Raw genomic sequence first — 25,573 nt, 5'->3', positions numbered from 1 at the left:
ATTGATCCAGTTCGATAGACTCAACTCGATTCGAGGATTTTAACAGCATCACGATGATAGATAAATGTTCTATTCTATAATTTATAAAAAAAATTAAGCAATTCGTTAGACGTGTAATATTGCCACGTAGCTCTTTGCAAGAACTTTTAAATAGATTTGTTGATTTGTTGATTAAGGTGAAAATTAATACCTCGGTCATTAAATAATCGGATTTTTAATAATCGCGTTTTATATATGGCTTCGCCAAGACTTATTTACAGGCAACCGCCTGCGATTTCAGATGCGATGATAAAAGGCATGGTGTCGTTTATTTATCCTTGTCAATGTCACCGAGGTTGCCGACGATCCTGCGAGCCACACAATTTCGATTAAATTCCGCGAGTTTAATTCTGAGCACATCACTCGGACGCTTGCGAATGCCAAGGCCAATAAAGCGAACGAATTTCCACTAACTGTGGACAAAATGCACGAAATCTCTATTTACGAAAGAGAAATAATCGCAAAAATACGACAAATTGCCCTTAAACAAAAATCGCAAAATAAGACAATAGATAAGACTTTCGAAACACTTCGAAATAAAAAAAAAAAAACACTCTTTCTAATTTCGTTTCAAATGCCTAGATCGACAATCGTCAACATTTAGATCTTTGTTCACTTCCCACGTCACAGATAGCGCCACTATTCGCAATTCGGAAATAAAACCGATTAGAAAGTGAGTTACTTCTGAGTAATGTCTAAAAGAAAAAAATTATATTTTTTTGCTTTTTTCAATTTTACGTCTTTCTTTTCTATATATTTTTTTACTTCAATAAAAGAGATGTAAAAATAGTAATACGATAATACGAGATAATTGTAAATAGCAAGGAAGAACGTCCATATATCGAAAGAGAATCAATTTGTCACAAAGTTTCTGATGATATATTAAAATGATCGCAGATACGCGATTGATCATTATCGCATTTTCGATTCAAATATCTCGGCTCGGTCATGCAAAACGTCGGTTTATTCATCACGATTTATTCATCGCTGTCCGGTACATGCGGTATAGCTTGTTAAAGCACTTATAAGTTTTCATCGAGTTTCAATCTTCAATTCCAGTTTCGATTCTGTCCAGCGTAAAGAGAATCGTTGTAGAAACAGAAATGTCAAAATAACAAAAGATTTATTTAAATATATATAGTGTTTCTCTAAATTTTAATAGTCTTTTTGAAATAGCGAATCGAAATTTTACTTCTATTTTCAATTCCATTATTTTGTAAATTCTAAAAAACTAATTCAGGTTTAATTTATGTAGGAATTGAGCTCCTACATCTTTACATTTGAAATAAATAAACAAATAATATTTTCTTTAGAGATTTGAAAAAAATTTTTAGCTGTTTTTAATAAAATTTGTGATTCTAAATAGAAGCTAAGTAGATTAAATAGAATCAAGAGAAATTGATCTGACTGTTTAAAGTATTAAAGTAGATTAAAAGATTATTCTGAAATCAAACAAAACAAAAATTTTAACTCAGGACGCTTTGCAAGTATTTTTTAACAATAGAACAAATTATTTTAAAGTAAATTTAAGCTGTGTAAATGAAACAATGAAATATTAAGATCATATTAAGGCCGAGAATTGTGTTGCTTTTATTTTAAGAAAAATTGTACAAAATCCATGGTACTGACATTAGATAAAGAACTTAAACGGACGTGCTTGCCTGAGTCAGTTTTAACTAGCCTTGCGAGAATACATAGCAACGCTAAATCATGAAAGCCCACGCAATAAGTCTATGTAATAGACGGTAATACGCTTATTTACGAAATCACAAATTTAATTGCGACGATCCTCCGAGGAACCTGCCTGATCCTTGTCGTTCTTACTCTCACGGGGGCTACTTGAATTCGAACGCGAGTATTTATCCGAAGTGCACTTGGACTTCGTCTTCGATTTGCTCTTGGAGTTTCGTACGCGCCGCGCAATTTCCTCAATGCATCTTTGATCCTTTTCGCTAATGTTGAAACTTGCACCCTTGCCCGCGTTTTCTTCGAGGTCTCTGAAATAGAAATGAGCTCACCGAAGTCGCGCGATGCATTATACAGAATCGCAACGGTTGCAAATTACAGCAAGAAAAGAAATAAACTTTCCAAAAGACGAAACTTTTAATTAATTCTTAAAACTTAAATCTTAAAACTTAAAATTTAAAACTTAAAACTTAAAACTTAAATCTCCTTCGAGTTAGGTATTAGATAGAAATCAAGCTCCTTAATTGTACTCAATAACTCTATTCATTTTAATTTTTAAATTATCATAGTTAATCTTTTCTTATAATATCATATGTGAAGCATTTTTGTAAAATCTAGAGGATGTAAGATTCATTGACGCTTTCGATCGAAATATTCTCAAAAACAAACATTTATTGCGCCATTATTTTCTTTCTGCGGCTAATTTTTAAATGCCGCAATTTTTGCGCGAAAGAAGGTCACGTGACCATTGCATCGAATGCGACAAATTACTTTATCTTTGTAAGCTACAAAGTTATTTTATAAAATAGACATAAAAGATGCAAGGTTTCGCTATTCTCTCGATTGAAGTATCATTTGAGAGATAAACGTTTATCGCGCTTTTCTTAAATTTTGTCACAAAAACGCGCGAAGGAAGGAGGTCACGTGACCTCCGCATTCACCACACTGCAATACCGCGGCAACTTCATAGCTATCTCTCGCGGCGTTCAAAGTGGAATCGCATTTATTCCGTAATCGGATTGCGGAGATAATCGATTTATAAACGAGTGTTTCGCATTGTTCCTATTATCGGAGTATTGCGAAGGCATGTTGGAAACATAAGGAGAATATGAAGTCCATGATCAATAGATTGTTTCAACGAATTAATCAAGGTAAGTCCTCGTTTCCAACCTCGATGTATTTGCCATGCCATTGTTTGCGAGCGTCTCGTTGCATTTCGATTTCTTTTGCCATAAATATTTTACAAGCGCGATTGTTACGTTTGCACTTTTCATATATTATGACACCAACCGGAAACTCATCAAAGATATTTTACAATTTTTATTGCAAACGTTGAAAGCGCATAATGAGCGTTAATATAACATAGGTCTATCGGCAATAAAGTCTCTGAATGGGCGATAGAGAAAGATGAGCTTTTTGCAAATGAATGTAATTGAGTCTAACTCACTTCTGACATCGATGTAGCTTCGCAATTAAATTGTTCAGATATAGTATTTCTTTCTGCATCACTTTTAATTCCAACTCTTTTTCCTAGAAACGAAAGATGCTTATGATGCAAAACAAATTTAGCTATTCCTATATTAATTAAAATAATTCTCTTAAAAACGTGAATTATTTATATATATATCAACTCCATTGTCAACTATATCGCGACGTATATCACGATAATAAATATCATATTGCGATAATTTTCAAGTATTCCGCGCTAAATATAATTGCTAATTTGTAGTAATCATAAAATGTTTTACAAAAATATCTTTTAACATATGGAATAAATTATAAAAAATCAAATTCCCATATCGTGTGCTACGCATGTAAACAAAATGATAAGCTACATCGAGGCTGAAAGTTATATAGAGATATTTAATTTCTTTAATATGAAAATTTTCTAGTTAAAATTATTATTCCTATTTTTAATCCTTTTAAAATGTTTTATAGATTCTAAAAGTTAAATATATTTATAATTTATATAGAAATTGAGTTGAAATTTTACATTTAAAATAAATATTACAAATAAAATTTTTTTTTTAAATTCAAACGAGAATTTTTGGCAGAATTTACTAAATATTATTTTATTATTTTTTTAACATTATCAAAATCTTAAGCACAAATTCTCATACAGATTATCGTATCTCGTACAGTATAAATTATCTACAAGTAATCTATCAAGTATAGTAGATTTTTTTTTAATAATTGAGAATGCGTAATTTATAAATATAGAAATGATCCACTTAAAATATTACAAAATAAGTATCTGTTATATAAATATAATTTAATAAATATCTAAGAATATAAGTAAGAATAAAGACTTTAGATATAATAATATTAAAAACAGTTATATAAATATAATAATATTTAAATAATTTAAGAAATTAAGAACATTTTAAGAATTTAAGATTAAGAAACAAACAGTTAAAAATAAAATTTTATACAAAATTTTATTCAAAATAATCGGAAACTTCTTCATTAAATCTCAAATCGAAAAATCGTTTGTTTATTACTTATTTCAGATGTACATAAAATAAGAGTTAAATTCCCATTCTGTAAATTAAACTTATTACAATTTCTTAGAATGTAAATATTTTAAAGATGAGGTCAAATGTAGAGGTAAAATATCAATTTGGGTTGCTCATTAATATGACACATTTATTTACACGTCAATCTAGTATTCTAATTTCCGATATGCTATCAAAATTCGATTATCGGTATTACCGTCAAAGTATCCGTAACCGCGCGAAGTTCGTCCTGGCGAGTTTCGCAAAGATGACGTGCGGTGATGGCCTCCGCGGTCAATCGTGCTAATTGATGCTGGCAATCCCGCTCGCGTTCTACCGCTTTATCCCAGGCTTCTTCTCGAGCGATTACGGCATCCCTCAAAATCCGCATATCCTTTTCCAGTAACTCAAATTCCGACCTAATCGCACCAAGGATTGCCGGGCGGACGAGTTATGAACAATCGGTGGATCGAATCGCGGATAGGAGGGTAAACCGCCGAGCGGTACAATAAGGGGTAAGGTAAGATAAACGAATTACTTAGAACTTAGATTAATCACTATCACTATATCAATTGTCATTTTTCAATTATCCCGGCAAAAGACAGGAATTTACGAAGTTCAAAAGTTATGCCTTTCGATTTTATTTGCGTCTAGCAAATTATTTTGTTGAAGGAAATTTTCAAATAAAATTGTTTGGAACGAGCTTTACAAAAATATATTTAAAAAATGATAAATGAGTGAAAAAAACAATAATTAATTAAAAAAAATTTTTTTATATGATGTTTTTCCCATAATAATTTGTGATTTAAATAATTGTTTTTTATTCTGTTTTATTTTATTTCTATTTTAAAATAAATTTTGTCCGAGTTTCTCAATTAAATCACGATTGAAAATATATAATATAATAAATAGAAAGATTGATTCTTAAGATTTATTTAATATCATGTCTTTTTGTTTTTAATTGAATGAAAACATGATTATATATATAGTTTAAATATATGAATATATGAGTATATATTATTAAAAATTTCATTATTATATTATTCTATTTGTCGTTCTGTTATTCGAATACTAAGAATATAATTTGTAATTGTGACAATTAAAATGTTTAATTAAAGCTTTATATTTTTATTTTAGAATGTTGATCTAAGAGTTTGAACTGCGAGAGATTTTGTTTGCATGTGTATCTCTCTTATTTCTCGCATAATCAAGATATGTAATAGATTCATCTAGTTTCAATCTTGTTGGAAAACTTACTTCGTGATAGTGATCCGCATAAGTGATTCCCTTTGGCATCCCTCCAATTCTCCGTGACAATCTTTGCAAGTTTCCCAAATTTGTAATCCGCAATCGATTTTAGAAACTATATTTGTCGAGGACGTGCATTTGTTTTCCAGACAGGCCTTTTCCTATTTTTTAAGTTAGATAAAAAAAATCTAACTTTATACTTGAAAATTTTGCAAATTTTTTAATATTTTACATGATGTATTATGTACGTGTAAATCCACAATAATAATTAGAATTTTGAATTTTCTGAAATTCTTGTATAGTCTTCTTATACAATAATTTTCTCCTCATTTTAAATTTATTATTCTTACCGTTTGTTTCGCCAATAATTCAGTCAACTTGATCTTCTCGTTACTCAATTTGTCTTGTAACAGCGATATGTTCTCTTGCAAGCTCTCCATTTTGCTCGCATCCTCTCCGAGCCTATACATTGTTTACCTCGAAGCAATTTGTCGAAATGCGAATGTTATATATCGCACCCAGCACATTTATGTAACATGTAATTAATCGTGATGGTAATCTCACCGCTTCACCAGGACCTTGTTTTCCGCGACAAGATCGCGATTTCTAAGATGTAGCATCGCATTACTATTTTCCAAGAGCTTTAGACGAACTTGTAGTCTCTCGATCGAGATTACCGGCGCCGATTCACGATGCCTCGTCGCTTCGTACATGTGTGTACTCGTGATTCTCCCCATTTGTACGCCGGAGTCTGGAAACGGCGGATCGCCTCTGCCTACGACTCGGGATTCCGAGCTAAATTAATATTCGTGCGCCTCTGCGACTGACACGCTTCGGGTCGCATTGTTCGAAACGTACGATTAAAGACGGAGAGACGGCGGTTCGATTGCACCGTATGCAGGAATTGATAATTTGATTAAATTAAGAAACGAGTCAACTCTATGATCTGATGCTCAGAGCTTGTTCCTTTGCCATTTTTGCAGATTTTGTTTAAATAACAATTATATGCTTAATATTATTTTAGACAATAATTATTAATAAAAAGATGATTATATAATATAGTAAAATAATATAATAAAAAGATAATCATTAAATAATATTTGTGATTAAATTATACTGTTATATCAAAGAGTCAAAATTGTCTTGTAAAGTATCTTGTAATATAATCAGTATATATTTTAGCTTCTAGATACAAAAATATAACTTAAAATTTTTTCTGTTTCTTTAAGAAAGTAACTGTAACTTATTCATTTTTTTAAATCTCCAAATTAAAAATGTATTTATATGTATTTAAAACTAATAAGTTTTCGTATTAATTCCTTTTTACCTTCTCTAAATGTCTCATTATTACTTTTGTTTAAATGAGACAACTTCCAATTTGAGTGACCTCCGGAATCACTTCCTAAAAGATGAATAAATTTATTTCACATTTAAATTTACATATAATTTTAAAAATATATAATATAAAACTAACATTTAATAGTTTTATAATTTAAAAGTAAAACAATGTAGCTAATTAAATCAAATATTAATAAGAAAATCCTTTAATCCTTTTTCAATTTTAATCAATCATTTAAATCAATTTTAATCAATCAGTATAAATTATGAAAATAATATAAATTTTATTTTTACTAGGCTTTTCTTGATATGTAAAGGATTACGTACTATTGCTGCAGACTTCAGAACAAGGACTTTTGACAGTAGATGTATGGCAGCTCGTACAGCAGCTGTGAGGATACTTGAAATCCAAGTGCAATCGATCTTGCCGAGGGTCCATTGTTCGATAACGAGTGCACGACATCGCGTTCTTGCTGATCATATTGGCAAATATCACCCCGTTTCAAGCGTAATTTTTGAACTATGCGCTATTCTGAAAAAAATTTTCTTGTATTTTTTATACAAAATCTTTGTGACAAAGTAAACGCGTTATCTTTCGCGAGAGCTGCGTTTGGATTTCTCACCCGGAAGGATGCTTTCTTTCTCTCTTTATCTCACTCTATCTGTATCTCTTTCACTCCAACGCAACGAGTTCACTCGGATGGAGAATCGAAACACAGTCCAGCATTTTTTTTTTCTAAACACGTTTTTTTGAAACGACAAAAATTGAGAACGCGAAAGTCACGTAACAATTCGGTTTAGCGACTTCTCTGCATTCGTATTCTTTCAAATTATTCCGCCCTTCTAACCGAGAATGAAGTAACTTTCGCCCTTTTGTCCCTATCATCAGACTAGAATGCTGACACCTCTTTCTGTCCCTTGTCTTCACGAGCAATAAATAATGATTACTGCTAACTGATGGTCATGGGATCGGCAGGTCCCTCACTAAACGACCGAAAACCCTTTCCCTTGAATCTTCACATATTCTTGTTAAAGGAATGAGAATGAAAAGAATCCGTAAACCACATTTACCACCGTGAAATTTCGTTAAATTTCTCGCGTGGTTATTGGTTACTGATCTTGTTTACTTCTCTTGTTTCCTAATATTTTTTGCGGCTGAATTCGCGACTATTAATAAATAGGCAAATTTACAATTAGCATAAAAGCATTGCTTATTATTTAAAAGAAATTACTTTTTTGCTGCTACAAAAATTGTATTCTCTCCACAGATTTTGTTTTATATAAACAGATTGTATGTTATTCATAATTACAATTTAAAATTAAGAAGTTTTGGCTAACTGTTTCAAATTGAATAAAGTAACATGGAGAAGTTAAGTTCAATGTTTCTCCGGATATGAAGATCACGTAGATAATATCGCCGAAATGAAATGGCACAGATATCTCTCTGAAGAATGAAGAGCGTGAAACGATTATTCCGACCGCATTTGACTCATCCCGGCGCCGTTGGTCTTTACAGCTATGATTATGCAAGCAGTAAAAGCAGACTAAGAGAACGAGAGAAATTTTATTTCATCCAAACAAGGCAACGCCGCGTTTTAGCCATGCGATTTAACGTCATCGTGTTCGTGATGCTACACATTTGCGCGAAATGCATATTACATATCATAAAAAATTTAAGTAAAAAAAGCTTAAAATATATTTAAAAATTTGAATCCCCGATTTTTTGTTAAAAGTATAACTTAATTCTTTTATTCTTATTTCTTTTTCATATTTGTGACGTAAGCAGCAAACATGTGAAATGTTTTATTTAATATATATGACTATGATAAACTCAATTTAATTTAGCTTGAATTTCTGCTTGAAATATCAAATTTAATTCGCTATACATATGGTATTTATATCCACATTATTAACATTATTAATATTACAGTGAAAACCATATTAAATTATTTGCTAATAATATATTTATATATAATTAAAGAAGGGAAAAAATAAAACAGAAGAGTAAGATTATTATTACGCTTCATAAATTATAATGTCTGGAATTAAAGATTGCATTAAATAATTTATAGCTTTATTCACTTTTATCTACAAACAGTATCCATTATCGAAGTATACAAACAATGTTACGTTGTAATAATTTATATCTTCCTTTTTCACACATTGCAATTAATAATAATAGAATTATAAGTACATACCAGTCCACATATTTGCGCGTTTAAAAGGTTTACATTACATATACATCGTTGTACTTATTGTACGTATAATTTGCGCATGGAAATCTTAGTTCTGCAATATGACAATCAAAATTTAATGAAGATATAAACAAAAGTTTCGAAAATCAATAATAAATAAGATTAACAATTAAATACATAAAATTATAATATGTAATGGAATTTGTTATTAAATAAAAAGCTTGCATATTTATATCAAGTTATCAACAAATTAGCGTCAAGATATCAAGGAATTTTTATAAAAATCAGTCTTAGCAAAGAATAAAAAAATACATTGCACACAATCGTAAAAGAATGTTTCTTGCCGTCCCCGTTGTTACAAAACAACATAAATTATTGGACAGTTAATAAAAAAGATTGCGCCTAGATCTAGTCTCATCATTTTTACTTAAAAAAACATTGCAAATAATATGTAATTATTCGGTCCCTCTAACTAATTGCAATTAGTTGCATAACAGAATGTCGACATTATTTTTATGTTTTCATTTTGCATAGATTTAATTGAAATTTTCCCTCTAAAAATATTAACAGCAATCGAACAGATATCATATCATATTTGTCTAATAGCGGAAACATAACTTTATAGGGACGAATATTATATATGTTATCCTAGATGATTTTGTATATTTGTTTTAAGTATATCTCTCTATTTATCATAAATATTTTATTTATTCCATCATTTACTAGCGTATAGATTCCGTTACATTTATCGGAAAAATGTGTTGCCATTAGATTTTAACGCAGATAGATCACAGGATGTTATAGCGCTCGCGAAAGGAATATATTACACATTAATATATTACACATCATTATGTATATATTATATTACGGAAATATATATATATATATATATATATATATACACACACACATATGATAGTTTCGTTCATCTTATTATACTATACATATAGATGCGTATGTACACGTATACTTTGAGCGTATTATTTTCCACATAGGCTGTTCGATGGCTGCGGATAGATATCTTTTACCCTGATCGAAAGCACATATTCATTTTATTTATTTCTTAAAGATACGCAAAAAAATAACATATTAATATTAAAATAAATAAATACACACACAATGTGTAATATATTAAGAGTTGTTTAAAAATTACGTATTTTTTTTATAAAAAAAATGTTTTTTTTATTCATACATACATACAGATTATCTTATAATTTATTATCTTAAAGAATTGTTATGTATTCCCGAAAATTAAAATTTATGTCGAAGATAGCAGAAGAGGATAAAAGATATCTTTAATAATCGATCGAGCCCGAAAAATAAATCTATCTAATCTGATTAATAAATCGCACGAATAACAGGAAACATATATATTATTATCGCACTTCAAATGTTCCCTTAATACTGATATCAATGGTTACAATATTATCGACGCGCTTACACAATCATTTTAGGCTACATTTTGCTTTATAATTATTTTTAATGATTTTTTCTTAAGTCTAATTTTTATTTTTATGAGAAGAAAAATATAACAGGAGAGTTTAAGATTTTCTATTTTAATATACTTTTACATTGTCATAATAAAAAAAAATAAGCTCTGAATTAGATCCACTTATTAACATGATTATTGCAAGAATACAATCTACATTATGGTAAAAAAATAGCTTCAAATAAATAATTTACACATTTTTGAGATAAGAAATATTGTATTGTTTAAACATATTGTATTAAACACCAGAGTTGTATGTTACTTTACGTATAAGTATTAATTTGATTTATTTATATTTATTTGTTTAATTTATTTTGAAAGTGCATAACTACGTGATTTTGGTCTCTTTTTAAAAATAATTTTTCTCCTAAAAAAAGTGACTTTTTAATTTATATTTCTATTATTTATATATTTTATATTTAAATAAAAGTTTGTATATCTATCTAATCGAAAGAAACAATAAAATAGATGAATAATAGACAAATATTATATATTAATATTTTAGGACATTAGTTTGAATTACGAACAAAATAATGACTTTTATTAATAATACTGTTACGTGATATTGACATAATGACATTTTATAATAAAAAGTAAACTTTAAGAAATTTAGAACATTTATAAATGATGACAAATGAGAACAAATTTATAATGATAAATAAAAGAGAATTTCTTTTGCGCACTTTGTGAATTAATCTATGTATATTAGGGAAAAGACCTAGTTTTATCAGTCCTTTGTTATTGGACGGTGCGAGGAAGTTAGGAAATTCATCGCAGATAAAATTATGAAAAAAGTAATTGTTAGCTGCCTTTGTCGCTATATCGGCCTCGTATAATTTTTATTTATTACAAGATGGAATCTTTTTCTCTTTTTTTTCTTCTAGCTTTTCCTCTCCCCCTCTCTCTTTCTTTCTCTTTCTCTCTTGTTCTCTCTTTATTTATTACGTAATAAAATATGATAATTCTATACAAAGTATTTCAAAACAATATTTTTCTCTTAAATTACAGTTAATTAATATTAAATCAACTTCTTGTTAAGAAAAGTTTATTAAAATAAATCTGAAAATGTTCAGTAAATTTTATCTTAAAATTAGATTGCTAAAATTTAGATTGCTTTTATGTTAGTTAAAAATTTATTGAAATTTAGAACAATTTTTAATATTAAATATTAAAATTGAAATTGAAATTATCTATTAACATGTAACATCTACTTGAAATTAAGTATATAATAAAATTTTGTTATTTATTTATTTATATATTAAAGTTTTTTTATATTTTAATTTATAAATAATTCTCTATTTTCAATTACTAAATTTGAAAATGATAACAATTTGATTATGCAAATTGCATGCGGAATAAATGGCATTAGTTTAATAATTTAGTAATGAGAGTTTTGAGATGCTTGTATACATATCCAGACATATGTCATATTTTCAATATAAAAAAACTATACACAATATTACAACTAAGTTAAGTGAATATAAACATTTGCTATCCGAGTGCTAGCTTTCATCTTCAGTTAATTACATGTAATTATTAACCGTTTCTAATCAAATAAAAAGTGAAGACTTTTGCGATATAATTATAACATGACTAACACGAATGTTTTCGATCTTTTCACATGAATATTTTCGATCTTTTTACAATAAAGTATAGTAAATTTATGTCGTATTACATAAAACATATCTTGAGATCCATTTATAGTAGTTGATATATTTTACGCATAGAAATGTAAAAATTATTAATTACTGCAGAATTAAAGAGACATCAACTTAGATTACTAATTAATTAATCTTATTTCTAAATTAAAATAATTGTTAAATTGATATTCGCGCATTATTGAAAGTGTATATATTTCTGCAATCTTTAAAAATTGGTCATTGCAAAATATATATATAAATGATGCACTAAACATATCACAAAAGCAAAAACTTTTTAACAAGTAAAGTTCTCGCAATCGTTTGTTAATCGATTCTTCTCTATTTGCAAAATTATTATAAAGAAAAAATATAGTTCTAATATATTTGATCGCTATTTATTTTAAAATAAAATATAAAGCTTATCAGAAAACAAATTATTAATCTTTCTTTATTTATAAAAGAGAAGGTAGACTTACGTTCTCTCTGCAATGATTCAATTGCTAGCAAATAAGCTATCAAATCCGATCCGGATATTGATCTCAAGATATCAATCTGCAAAGAAAATCGATGCAATCTTTTCGCGAAAATCACGATTTAAACCAGAGACACCATAACGCGTTTTCGTGACGTAGAGTGCAACATGGTAAAGTGTCCACTTCTACGGGAGGAATGGGCCGTCAAGGATGTCGTCACGGTTGTTCTCGTGCTGTTATTCGTCGCCCCGGTGCCGAAGCAGTGATGCGAATTCGTCGGGCACCATCCCGAAATCCAGGAGATTGCCTGCATGTTCCTACCGAGCAACAATTGCTGTTTAACGGAGAAATTCTGTGGCGAAAAACTACTGAGGAAATGTCGCCATATTCGCAAAGTGTTGTTGGTTTGAATGTGCGACGGGAAACTCAAGATGTCATATAAAAGAAAATCTAGAAATTCTGCGACTCTATGATTGTTTTTATAAAACAGAATTTTACTGTTGATGTTTTAACATTGCTTAATATTAGCACTTTCGTGATCATTTTCGTTTCAAATCTAAACAAGAAACATCTTACATATCATAAATAAATTCAGAAGCAGAATTAATATATTACATAAGACAATTATAATTATTGTAAAATATATTATGATAATATAACTATTGTAATTTATGTTCAATTAACTCACCGTACGGTCTTGCAAAATGGAGTACTGAAGAGGCAATAGATGATTGGATTTGCAGCCGAATTGAGCGGTGTCAAACTTTGTATAAAAGTAGCGACTGCGATATTTGTTTGAGTCTTTGGCACATGTCCATAAACTTGAAGAAGATCGAAGACTATATATGGACTCCAGCAAAGGATAAACACTGAAACGAAAAATCAAGCTCCCTTACATCAGATTTAATTAATATAACGTCGATGAAGAAAAATTGAGATAAGAATGTATTGCATTTGTGATCGCATATTCAGAAAATATGAAAATAAAATTGAAAGAAAAAGATAAAAGGTAATCAAAACAATAATTTGATCGAAATAAATTATTCATGTAATAAATCACGACTTGGTAAAAAATCCAGCAATAATTGTAACATCACTTTTACTACATTACAAATAGAACACGACTATTCATATAGCTTTTAATCAAGAGTTACCATTTCTATCTTAAATTACGAGAGCACTCCGAGAGTCCTGACAAAGCGATAGATCCAAGTTTGTGCCAATTCCATTTTAGATAACGAACCTAACGAACTTAAAATAACGAAACGGTCCATTTGTCTCTTTGGATCACGCTCTGATTTATGTGGCGGCTACTATTTTAGAGATAGCACATATTCGCTATTTTTTCTATTTTTTTTTGTACGAGGAAAATATAAAACAATATAAAACAATAATATCTCGGGAAAATGAAAAAATAATACAAAATAATAGTTTACAATATAGATTTAGGAAACAAACAATATGAAATATAATAATGAATTTTTTATCTGTGATATATACAAGATATACGATTCCTAAGATACATTGCTTGTGCAGATAGAACGGATCAAACTGAACTGAGAAATGTCTTTAAAAAAATAAATTTTATTTTCTCTAAATCTAAAGAAACTTTTTCTCATCGTACCTATACATAAGCGATACCATTAATCAAACATCCTATATACATGTAATATGTAATATATTTAGACAGATGGAATAAATATTTGCGTAAAAAGATATGATCAGTTATAAAATCAGTTATAAAATCAGTTTATCTCATTTTTATTTTTTCGTATATGTATATTGAAATAAAATTAATTTTATTATAATTCTAAGTAATTTATATTACTTAGCATTTAATTACTTATCATTTTAAAAAATGAATTTATATTTTATATATTTGCAAAATTAATAAATAAAATTTTAATTCTAGAATGCAATATCATCGTAAAGTATCATTGTATTGATATTGCATTATCATTATTATTAACGTACATATGTATTGTATAATAGTTGTATCGTAGTATAAGTTTAAATTTCTATGTTAATGTTACTACAAATAAGTGAAAATGCAAATTCCATTTTCGACTTTGATTAATCTCTAAAATGTGTCATTAAAATTAGTACGCTATATACATGTATACATTGTATAATATTTTAATGACTTATTCTGTAGATTTATTAATAAATAAAAACAAAAAAATTTTAATTTGAAAATATCAATAAGTTACAAACAATAATTCTCAAACTATAAGCGGTTAAAATTGAAGAACATCACATCATATAGAATTCACATAGTATTGCATGCATAATCCGTCATCATCAGTTATTGATTTCCATTGATTTCCTCAGCTGATTTTACCTTTGAATTTCATATACATAAACACTACATACATTACAGCAATCAATTAATTGTAAACAGCAAATTTTAATTATTTCTGACACAGATTATATAGCTTTTCTTTTTAATAAAATCAAATATGTATATCGATCGTTATTTTAAAATGGCGATAATCGATTCATCGAAATAGCTTATTGAAACGTAAAACCGTACGTAAATATTCGGCAAGCGTGCGGCCTCGACATTTGTTTATGATAAGCAACGCAACACGGTAGGCTTACCGTTGTGTGTTTACACGAGACCGCGTTATCATTCGCATGCCGTGACTCGAATGCGTAGGTCGCGAGCCGTGTTTCGTCGTCATTATCGCCGAGGACGCGAGCGAGCGAGGTGCTACGACAAAGCGCGCTCGGTCCTTACGAACAATTAGCTATTATCGTCATCTGCCGCGATTAGTTCCTATGATTCGTAAACGTATCTAGATATCGGTTATGTCCTGCGCAGATACCTTTGAGACAAGGAAATCACGCGAGGGAACTGTGGATTCACTCTTTCGTCGCAAGATGCGATAATTATCTAACTGCTTTCGAAAGCAATTCTTATCGCGCTTCAGATCTTTACTCAACTTTTTCGACTTCAAATTTGAGTGTATTCGCGCGTTATTTTTTAAATTGAAAGCACGAGTGATGCGCGTAGTCAATCAAATCGTTATGTAAGAAAAAGATGGGATAGCTAGCGTTTATTAATGATGGGATAGCGCGTCTTTTATGAGATTTACGCGTTAATTTAGGAGTTGCGCATATCCAGCGAATCGAATAATAATTTATACAATCATACATACTTCGCGTTATTTTATTGTTACATCACAGTAGAAACAAGCGCAATTAACGTTGGAAATATTACGAAACACATGCGATAGTTATATTTAACAGTTAGTGAATTTATTGTGTTTTCGTGAGTGCAAGAGTAAAAAAGAAGAATCAAAACGGAAGGAGAAAGGAAGGAGGCTCAGGGTAGCATCGGGCAACGGCGGAGCAACGATGAGGTAAGCAATTTCATATACATATATATTATTTGTTACTTGTAGAATTAATGTTTATATTACTTTGAATCGTTTACTCGATAATTAAATATATATAAGAATTAAAAAGAAAAAAACTTTCATTTATTTAATAATTATAAAAAAATTTATACTTAACAAAAACAATTTTTTTTAAATTACGTTTAAAAATTAAATTATTTTATGTTAAATATCTATTTAAAAGATAAGAAAAAATTAACTTATATAATTACTTTTAGAAATATGATTTATTTTAATTTCATATTCAGATTTGTTTTATTAATTTTACATTTTATTATGCCTCATTCTATATAATATTATAATTTGCATTTTGTATTTGAATTTTGCAGACCGACGCAGTTTCAACATAGTTTCAACTCCGCTGTTGCGCATCGTATCGGTGAGTCAAAGAAATTTTTAAATTAATAGATCTATGAAAAATTATGACGTATTCATATAGATGTATATATTCACTTAAGAATATAAAACATTACACAAATAAGTATATCTCATAGATCCATAATATATGTATGTATATTTTAGTATATGTGTATATATATATATATATATAAATGTGTCACTAAATCGAGTAAGTTGTGTGCAGGTTAGGTTCCAGGATTAAATATTCCAGGATTAAACATTAATACTAATTTATTTATATATATATATACAAATAAATTAGTATTAATGTTTAATCCTGGAATATGTGCATTTATCTATCGATTTATTGCGCATATCAGGATACACCTGCACACAAGCTTATATCGATTTGGTGACACATTTATTGACACATTCCGATATCTAATGATATAATGCAGAATATTAATTATCAGATACACCGATCGTCTGAAATTTATAGCACAAACTTGCAAACATAAATACAAAAGTGATAGGAAATATTTCACAGATAGAGTTTACAAAAAATGATAAAGATAATAAAGTATTATTTGTGTGAAAGAGAAGTGTTTTTTAAAATTTGACAAACGATGTCATATATTTCATTTTTTGTCAAACTCTATATATAGAAACATTTTCAAAAATCATAATCATGACAGATATCGTGAGATACTTCGTACTATATATATAATTTTATAATATCAAAATTAATATTAGAAAAATCGTTTTCCGAAAAAGAATAAATTTCTATCGTTTTAATAAACAATTCAATGGATTCATCTACAAGTATTTCCTATATCCGTAACTATAAAAATATATTGAATAGTTATCTCTTTATCGAATCGCGTTTAATAAAACGTTCAAATCATGCAAAAAAATGCAGATTTTCTCTAAATATCCTTCTCTTCATACTATTGTTTGGCATTTAATGTATTTATTAATACAGTTATTGATAAACAACTATTAATGATAGTTGTTTATTATCATTTCTATTCAATTAATCAATTTTTTAATATTCAAATATAATATAATATAATATTTAATATTTAATATTTAATTAAAATATAATATTAATTAATTACGAAGTAATTTGTAGTAATAGCATAAAAAAATTTGATAATTTATTGAGGATTGATATTAACATATCAAACACAATACTTTTATTTTCATTTAAAATTGGGAATTTATTATATAATTTCGCCAAGGAAAAGTCGATTATTAAATTTATCAGACAATTTCTCGACGAAATTAAAGTCAGACGTTGTTAAGAAGTTTTATATTGATGGATACTATTAGGGATGGGATATATATTCTTTTCTTCATTTTTCAATACATTCGTGACCAAAAAAAAAAAAAAAACTTAAGAACTGCCAGTCTAACATCGATATTGGAAAACTATGAGCAGGACAAAGTCCCCAAAACAAATGAAAAAGGAGAAACATCTGATGCACGGTAGATAACTTTTAAAAAAAAAAAAACAGAATACTTTTAAACAGTTTTCGCGGCTAATCCATTTCGCGTTTGAGGACATTTACGCCAGTTCTTCTAGTTTTCCAATAACATTACTAATACATTGACGATATGTAAGTAATAGAACAATAATGTAATTGTTTAACAATGTTTATAATTTCGGAAATGCTATATCTGTGATTTGGTAGAAATATCTATTATAAAAAGAGAAGTCTTGTAAGATGGTTGAATATTATGTTATTAATCAATTTGAGAAATTTAGGGTGGCTCAATACCAAAATAACCAATTTGGTGGTCAGTTGGTATCAGGTTCAAACTCCGCAACTCTTACTCTTCATGTTGTTATCATGTATATTCTCTAAACAAATAAATATGATAACTATAAAATAAATTCTGCATTAAATAATGTTGTTAATTAATTCGTTCGCTACGAGCTTTCGTATATAATTACGTAAAAGCAATAATAGGAAATTTTTTTGCTAGTTTTGAGCTGTCTGTAAATATGTCCGCTTATCGCTTCTATTGTCGTGAAATCGATCCTCGTTCTCGATGCTTGCTCTATGCTTTTCATTACTTTGTTTCCTTAAATGTTAATTGTTTCCTTAATATTATTCTCTCTCAACTTACTTTTTATTTATCGTGTTGTAATTGCAATCGTGTTGTTATTTAACTACATTCTTTTCATATATATATGGTGAATATAGAATTTCTCAATATAATTTTATGTTTCTTAATAATATAATAATAGAAATTAAAGGAAAGCTGGATAAACAAGTATTTTACACATGTAACGCATAAAATAAATAGCTCTTATATCTAATTTTTTGATAAATATAACCATGTTTATAGCTTATTAAAAGCACATTGTTAGGAATTTACATAATTGAATATAATTGTTTCATTTATTAAACATATAATTGTGAAATTTATTTCGTAAAATTATCGAGTATCTAGAATTTTAGTAAAACTCATCCATACGATGTTTCTCTCAATAGAAACTTTCCGGTAGAAATATTTTATATTTTCGCATATTGTTACGATTTGTTGAACTGGAAAATGTGTGTGGTATATTGTCATGCGATGATCGAAAAATTTGATTAAACATAATTCAATGATTTGTCCGATTCGTTATTCGCAACGAGTATACACACCATTTTAATAGCCGATCAGAATGTACATATAAACATTTTGAAAGAACGTAATGAATGATTGCATTGTGCGTCTCCTTTACAAATGATGAATAAACATATCTATTATGTCGAGAAGAATTATTACGAACGAAGATATTATTAATGTATAAATATAATATACATCATTACGTATCTTACGGACTATAACGTAACCTTTGATCCGACATGCCGTTTCTAAAGTTTCGAAATAAATTGTTGAAATAAGTTTATTTGATAAAAATTTTATTCTCATAAATGCGAGAGTGAAACTATTATAATATAAAAAAAAGAACATAATTTCTTTTTGTATAAAGTATTGTAATATAAAGTTTTGATAGAAAATTGATTGCGTATATCATGTATATTGTTTAACTCTTATTATTATTAAAAAGAAAAAAAAGCATTTTGTGCCTGCTCGTAATGATTTTGAGATATTTATTTCATATTAAAATTATTACTTTCGGAGTATAAAACATGATCCTTTAGAATTTTATTTGTTTTAAAAAGAGATGTAATTTTAAACAGAAAATTTTTCGAGAAATTTTAAAATTAAAATATAAGAAGCTCGTGACATTTTTTTTTTGAGATGTATTGATTCTGTTTAACTTTCGGTTTTTTTCATAAAATTGTATTAACAACCGCGATAATATAATTATTTATAAATAATCTCTTCTCTATTGTTACAATAGTAATAGTATGCGAAAAATGTAGCAGTGATAAAAAATAATTTAATAACAGAAAATATATATTAGTATAATAAATATGAAATAAAGATGTCTATTTTTTATTTCGGTCAAATAGAAGGATTTTTATCCATAAATGAAAATATACGGATCCTTTATTTTGAGGCACGGAAAAAATGCATCACCGGCGAGCGCAATTGCAATTGCAACGCGCGATACATTATGCGTATAGCGTAATCTCAAATCGTAAGACAAGAATACGTTGCGACATTCGTTACGATGCGATATTCACGCAGCATGCGTAGCTTTCTTCGTTTCACGTTTTCTCGCTTTCGCAGAGATTCTCTGATTTCGGAAAATACGTAAAGGGAATTCCGTAGGTTTCTCTATCGTGTGCCGATGACACGACCACTCTCGTCGTCAGCTAAAAAAAGGAAATTCTGCCGTAGTCGGCGTTACAGGAAGCGAATCTGATTAGCTCCGGTGATCCCACGTGCACGTGTCTCCTCTAACATTGAAGGGATAAGCTATTTCCGCTATTTCCATGGAAGATCTTGTCAATGTTCCTCGATCATGATCATGACCGTCAAGAAAATTAATCCGAATAAGGAGAACATGTAATTGAGACGCACATGTAATTGCTAACGAAGAAGAATGATTATTTCACTTAGGACATATAAATGATAATAAAACTCAGCTATTTTACGAGCGTACACATTTAGATACATTATAGTTAAGAACATGATATGATTTAAAATCATATCATATCAATATGTTTTGACATAATATATGATGAATCAAAGTAACTGTCTCATTTAAAGCTTTTATGTTTTTGAAATAATTTTGGATTGAAATTCCATGTGCTACACAAGACTGATGGCACTATAAAAATGTCATAAACACGGTTTACGAGAACATTTATGAGATTCAAAATAAAACTATCAAAATATCTGTTTGATATATCTCTTTTAAAAAAAAAAGATCTCTAGAAGAGCACTTTCCTGAGCTTCTTATTTTAGACATTATAAAGTAATTCTTTTTTTATGTCAAATAGTCTCATTATTTAAATACTAAATTATATTAATTAATTAAATTATAAACTATGAATCAGTTAATGAAATGACGAATTTCATCGTTTAATTCGTAAAACAATAGTATTTAATTCCATATTTTTCATCTAGTTTAGTCTCGGATTATTTCTCTCGGATTATTTGTTTCTTTTTCATATACAATTTTTTCTGTCTTTACAAGATCCGCATAAGGATATCGAGTAGCAAGCCACTTATCTTCCTGCGGTGCGTCTTTTACACCGCGCAAATAAAACGGTTCACCGATTTCGTATCAAGATGTAGGAAAAGCTAGATACGAGGTTACTACTTTTTACTACCGCGAAGCAGACGCCGCCGTCTTTCCGTTATTGTCGTTCACGACAAAGTATTCGTGTACATCAAAGAAAAAAAAAAATAAATAAATACCCATGTCTTAAAGCAGATATTTATTGGAGCTTAAACGTTTTCTTTATAATTATACGATCTGACGCAGGAGTAAGGGTGATCGTAAAATCACATACACCAGACGCTAATATATATAACTTAAAGCAAATCTTGCATATAATAATGAAAATTAAAACTACTTTCTGCCGCACAATTATGTTTAAAGCTTAAGTTTACAATTTTTGGGAAATAAATCTGAATTAAGAAATTATTCTCCATATTTCTCCATAAAGAGTCACCCGCTTCTTTATGATGTTAATTAAATAATACCATTTTACCGTTTTAAGAACGACTTTTTATACTTTTGTAAGTGATTTGTATCTTACCGAACACTATGACGAAGGTCATTTTTACGGTCTTAATTTTCGCTCTGGGAATGAGACCTCTCGAAGACGCCCTCCGTGTATCTCTGGTAGGTCCCTGACGTAACGCTGCCCCTTGCGACCATATCGTGACCACAATGACCGTGTAACAGCCTCCTATTATCAGAGTGGGCGCTATAAAGAGACTGAAACTCACCAGGCTCATGTAGATCTTCCATTGAGTCGGATCCAAGTCGATCCAGCACTGTGGCGTGTCCTGTAAAACGATCGTTTGTGATTACGTTTGACTTGCGAGCTATCGAATAAATTCGAATATTTCGAAAATCAAAAAAAAAAAAAAAGAAATTCTTTCGAAAATACTGAAAATGATTCTTTGTCTAGAAATGTATGCATTGCTTTCTTTAGCGTTCTGAAAATATAATATTCAAACAAGCAAAAGCAAAAGCACTTAAAGCTTATTTTCTTCTTTAATAAAAATACCGCGAAATGTCAATGAGTTTTTGAATGATTTTGATATCCAAGAAAGGCACATGTACCTGTATTCGTTTTTCTTCGTATAGAAATATGATTGGCATGCTGAATAATGCTGACAGAGCCCAAGCCGTAATTACCAGAGCTCGAGCTCTCCACCCTATGATCAAAATTAATATCTATCAGGTTACAGGTTCGATTTTATGTTCAATAGATCAAAGATCATCGTGTTAACGAAAATAATTGTGCCAAACGAATATTAAAATTGTGACGTAAGGAATTTTCGATTTAAATTGGTAATAAACATATTTTTATAAAAAAATCGATGTGCAGGCATGCGCAACTTTGAACGCTACCTATGAAAGAAATGTGATTATTTTCGTAAATGTCGAGTTTTACGACAGCTAGCAATTTGGAAAAACGAAAAGGAAATGCAAGAAAATGCAATAGAGAACGGTGCTCGTGACGGCTCGCGAAATCGGTTTGAAAAATCGAAAAGACGAAAATGTCTACGGTTAGCTGTAATGCAACTTGGAATCTAAAACAGCAATGTACCGTGATATGACATGATCACAACATATCAAGTCATTTATCTGACTTCATGGAGCAATATAGGAAATAATGTACACATAATAATTTTATATTACAATGTTATTTTTATCTTCATGAGCATTGTTTGCTCCTCTGTCATTTTCAACAGTGTATAATTAGTACGGTCAGTAATTTTCTTGGCTTGAGATCGAAATAAAAAAATATTTCACAACGTATATTATTAGCACAAGTCTATTATTTCTGCTACTGTACTGTAATTATGGTACGCGATTGATGATCATTATTCGTCAATAATTAAAAGAATTAGCATAAAGGGATTCATAATATGATGGATTGGACATAATAAGAATTAAAGTAAATCCGATTGATTTAATATTGTAATAACCCTGTGATTTAATCATGTTCTCTCGTGTCTCTTCGATAATGCTATTGATATTTTAATCTCTGTTTAATAATGACGTATAGAAAGCGTATGGATAAGTCGGTAATAGACTTAATTTTAATACTTATTTAAAATCGAACCAGAGCCATAATTGTGTTGAATTTTGTATGAATTAATATAGAATTTATTAAAAAATGTAAAAGATAAAATCTTCATCTGTATATTTTTTCGTTAATTAAATCTTGAAAGTTAATTGTTATCTTATATATTTTTAATAACGCAAATATAAATGAGTATCGTGTTTTTGTGACACAGTGCGTGATTTAAATTTTTATCTAAAAACAAATCGGATTCGTTTTAATCTACATCGAGCTATGTAATATTGGAAATTGGGCTAATGGCAAAGATAATTCTCTCGTATTAATTCGCTGGTGATGGAGTATCGAGCGACGGTCGAGCGTGATTGGTAGTTCAGAATCGAACACCTACCAATTTCTGTAATTCTAGCTATTGACCAGCCGCGAGAACATCGATATACAGAAGGTGAGAAGATAAATTTTATTCCGAATACCCACCGCAACGATTCGTGGAGATGCCTCCGCGTGATAGACGATACGACCAGCGGAAAGATGAGAGAACCGGCGACACTATCTTTTTTCCGGTCTTTTATCTTGTCACAAAAAGAAGGAGCCAAATAGAAAAAAGACAAGACAAGAAAAGAAAAAGGAACGCAATTGACGTCAAAGCACGCAAGAATAATCCTGAAAGGAATGACGGAGGTATTGCGGATCGCGGACTAATCGGACCGTCAATGTTGACTATCACTATCAGTATTTTGGAATTTCCCTGAAGGAGAGTCTCGGATGGCGTTGATTTTTACTACTTTTTATTTAAAGACTCTATTGTAAGTTTCCGTGAGTAAAGATAGACGTGTGCGGAACGTCCGGTGCACGGAAATTAAAGCGATTTCTTCGACAGCAAATACGAGAACAGAAGAATTCAAAGAATGTCAAATAACGAGTGAGAACGGGCACCCCACCGTATGATAAACTACACTTGGTCTCGGCTGATTGATAGATACCGGTAAAAAGTGACTATGGTCAAACGCCTGAAACTGCATAAAAACGTACTAGAAATATAACCACTATTACGGTTATAATTATGACAGATTGATGCGAAAATAATGACCGTTTTGTTCTTTCTCATTGTTAATTATGAAAGATTTATATTTTCTCGTTATATTTTTCTTCAAAATTTGTCTCTGTTTAATTTACATTAATGCCCCGTCTGTCAATTTTAATTCGTTTATGTCAAATTTTAACCATCCGTATTAAAATATTATTTTCTTCCCTTTTAATTTTATCTGCTTTACGAGATATTTCAAAAAAAAAACTTTCTCATAAATCTTTTTATGAAATTCATACAGTTCTATAGTGACAATTTAATACATTAAGCTGCCAAGCATTTTCCCTCTTTCTCTTTTTCTACTTATTATACTTAAAGATCGTACTTAAAGATTTCCTCGCGCGGAAAAACGAGAGCGACTTCTTTTGACTTGGAGGTCGGGCCGCCATTCATGCCTCGGATTCGTGCTATATATTCCTCGAAGTTTCAACCGAATTGAATTAATGAGTTTAGCTCGACCGTGCCGCTTTGTAAAGAGATCCAACGTTAAAGGCCATGATCATATGCGGTCTAATGTACTCACAGCTGCCGGAGAAGTTCATCGGACGGGTAATGGCGTCATATCGGTCGATTGATAGCGCCACGAGAACGTAGGTCGAACTATAGGTTACTACGGCTTGCATAAACCTTATCAGTTTGCAAGCTATGTTCCCCGCGTACCACGCGACAGTCGTTCTCCAGATTATATCCGTTAGTACGGATATTAGGCCGACCAGTAGATCTGCAACAAGATACACGACGACGAATTGTGATACATCGTCTGCGAATGGAGTACTACTAATTATCGGCATTATCAGTTAACAGGGCTCTCGACATGTCGCGATTCAAAGCCGAGTTTCAAGGGCAATCACTGGACGTAGTTTCGGTATATATATATGTTCGTTAATGTTAACGGAGAATCTGAGAATCTGTTCAGAATTAAACAAAATATCGATAGAATTTTCCTTATATATGTATTCTTTTTTTTCATTGTTAAAAATTAATTATTAAACTTTGAACGTGCAAAATGTCGAAAAGTCATAATCATGAAAATTGAAGACCAAGACAATCGATTTTAAGACTTTCCGAGATACCTCGTCTATTCTTTTTCTTGAATTTCGAGATACTCGAAATCTACTTTAAATCCGTGGCGATGTGCTAACATTTTCATTTATGAAAAGTATAAACTTCGAAAATGTAACAAACTTATATAAACTGTTATGTGAACTTTGGGGCGTTTACCATAATGTGGGATATTGGGTGTGGGATTTTTGCAACCATACAGATGCCGCGCGATTCTTAATTATCTCATGAGGGCGTTTGTGGAATAATATCTTTAATCGCAAAATAAACCCTCAAATACGTGATCGTTTTATAGCTCGTTTCGATACTTTACGTCACGTCGCACGGTTAAAAACTATTAATGCGAAACATAAAATAAGAGCGAATATTACGTAATAACGTGCTGGTGATTTCGGCATTTCTGT

General features: G+C 29.8%; 2 protein-coding genes and 1 long non-coding RNA gene across 5 annotated transcripts in view; 1 reads left to right on the top strand and 2 right to left on the bottom strand.

Moving 5' to 3' along the window:
- Positions 1-1,781: 1,781 nt before the first annotated feature.
- Positions 1,782-7,399, bottom strand: LOC148937083 (uncharacterized). The gene is given in 8 exon segments (XM_089074575.1): positions 1,782-2,036; positions 3,173-3,255; positions 4,438-4,639; positions 5,478-5,660; positions 5,847-5,930; positions 6,033-6,243; positions 6,796-6,855; positions 7,134-7,399. Coding segments are annotated over 8 exon segments (1,200 nt in total). The 5' UTR covers positions 7,288-7,399; the 3' UTR covers positions 1,782-1,813.
- Positions 2,362-13,592, top strand: LOC148937082 (uncharacterized). The gene is made up of 3 exons (XR_016138746.1): positions 2,362-2,876; positions 4,624-4,740; positions 12,763-13,592. It is a non-coding gene; the product is annotated as an uncharacterized LOC148937082 (long non-coding RNA).
- Positions 8,852-25,573, bottom strand: part of CCAP-R (Crustacean cardioactive peptide receptor) — a 73,879-nt gene continuing 57,157 nt past the window's right edge. For 2 of the 3 annotated variants that reach the window (XM_089074572.1, XM_089074573.1), the window contains 5 exons: positions 24,631-24,828; positions 22,054-22,148; positions 21,521-21,773; positions 13,292-13,472; positions 8,852-12,920 (listed from right to left, as the gene is read on the bottom strand). In XM_089074572.1, the coding sequence (XP_088930698.1) occupies positions 12,725-12,920; positions 13,292-13,472; positions 21,521-21,773; positions 22,054-22,148; positions 24,631-24,828 (923 nt within the window). In that variant the 3' untranslated portion in view covers positions 8,852-12,724. The remainder of the gene's footprint in view (positions 12,921-13,291; positions 13,473-21,520; positions 21,774-22,053; positions 22,149-24,630; positions 24,829-25,573) is intronic. The other variant, XM_089074574.1, reaches the window with a different exon arrangement.

This window comes from Pogonomyrmex barbatus, unplaced genomic scaffold, assembly GCF_055798465.1.
Source record: "Pogonomyrmex barbatus isolate J1 unplaced genomic scaffold, ASM5579846v1 scaffold17, whole genome shotgun sequence".
Taxonomy (NCBI): Eukaryota; Metazoa; Arthropoda; class Insecta; order Hymenoptera; family Formicidae; genus Pogonomyrmex; species Pogonomyrmex barbatus.
The sequence above is the reverse complement of the archived record's forward strand: the minus strand, read 5'-3'. Positions and strand labels throughout refer to the sequence as shown.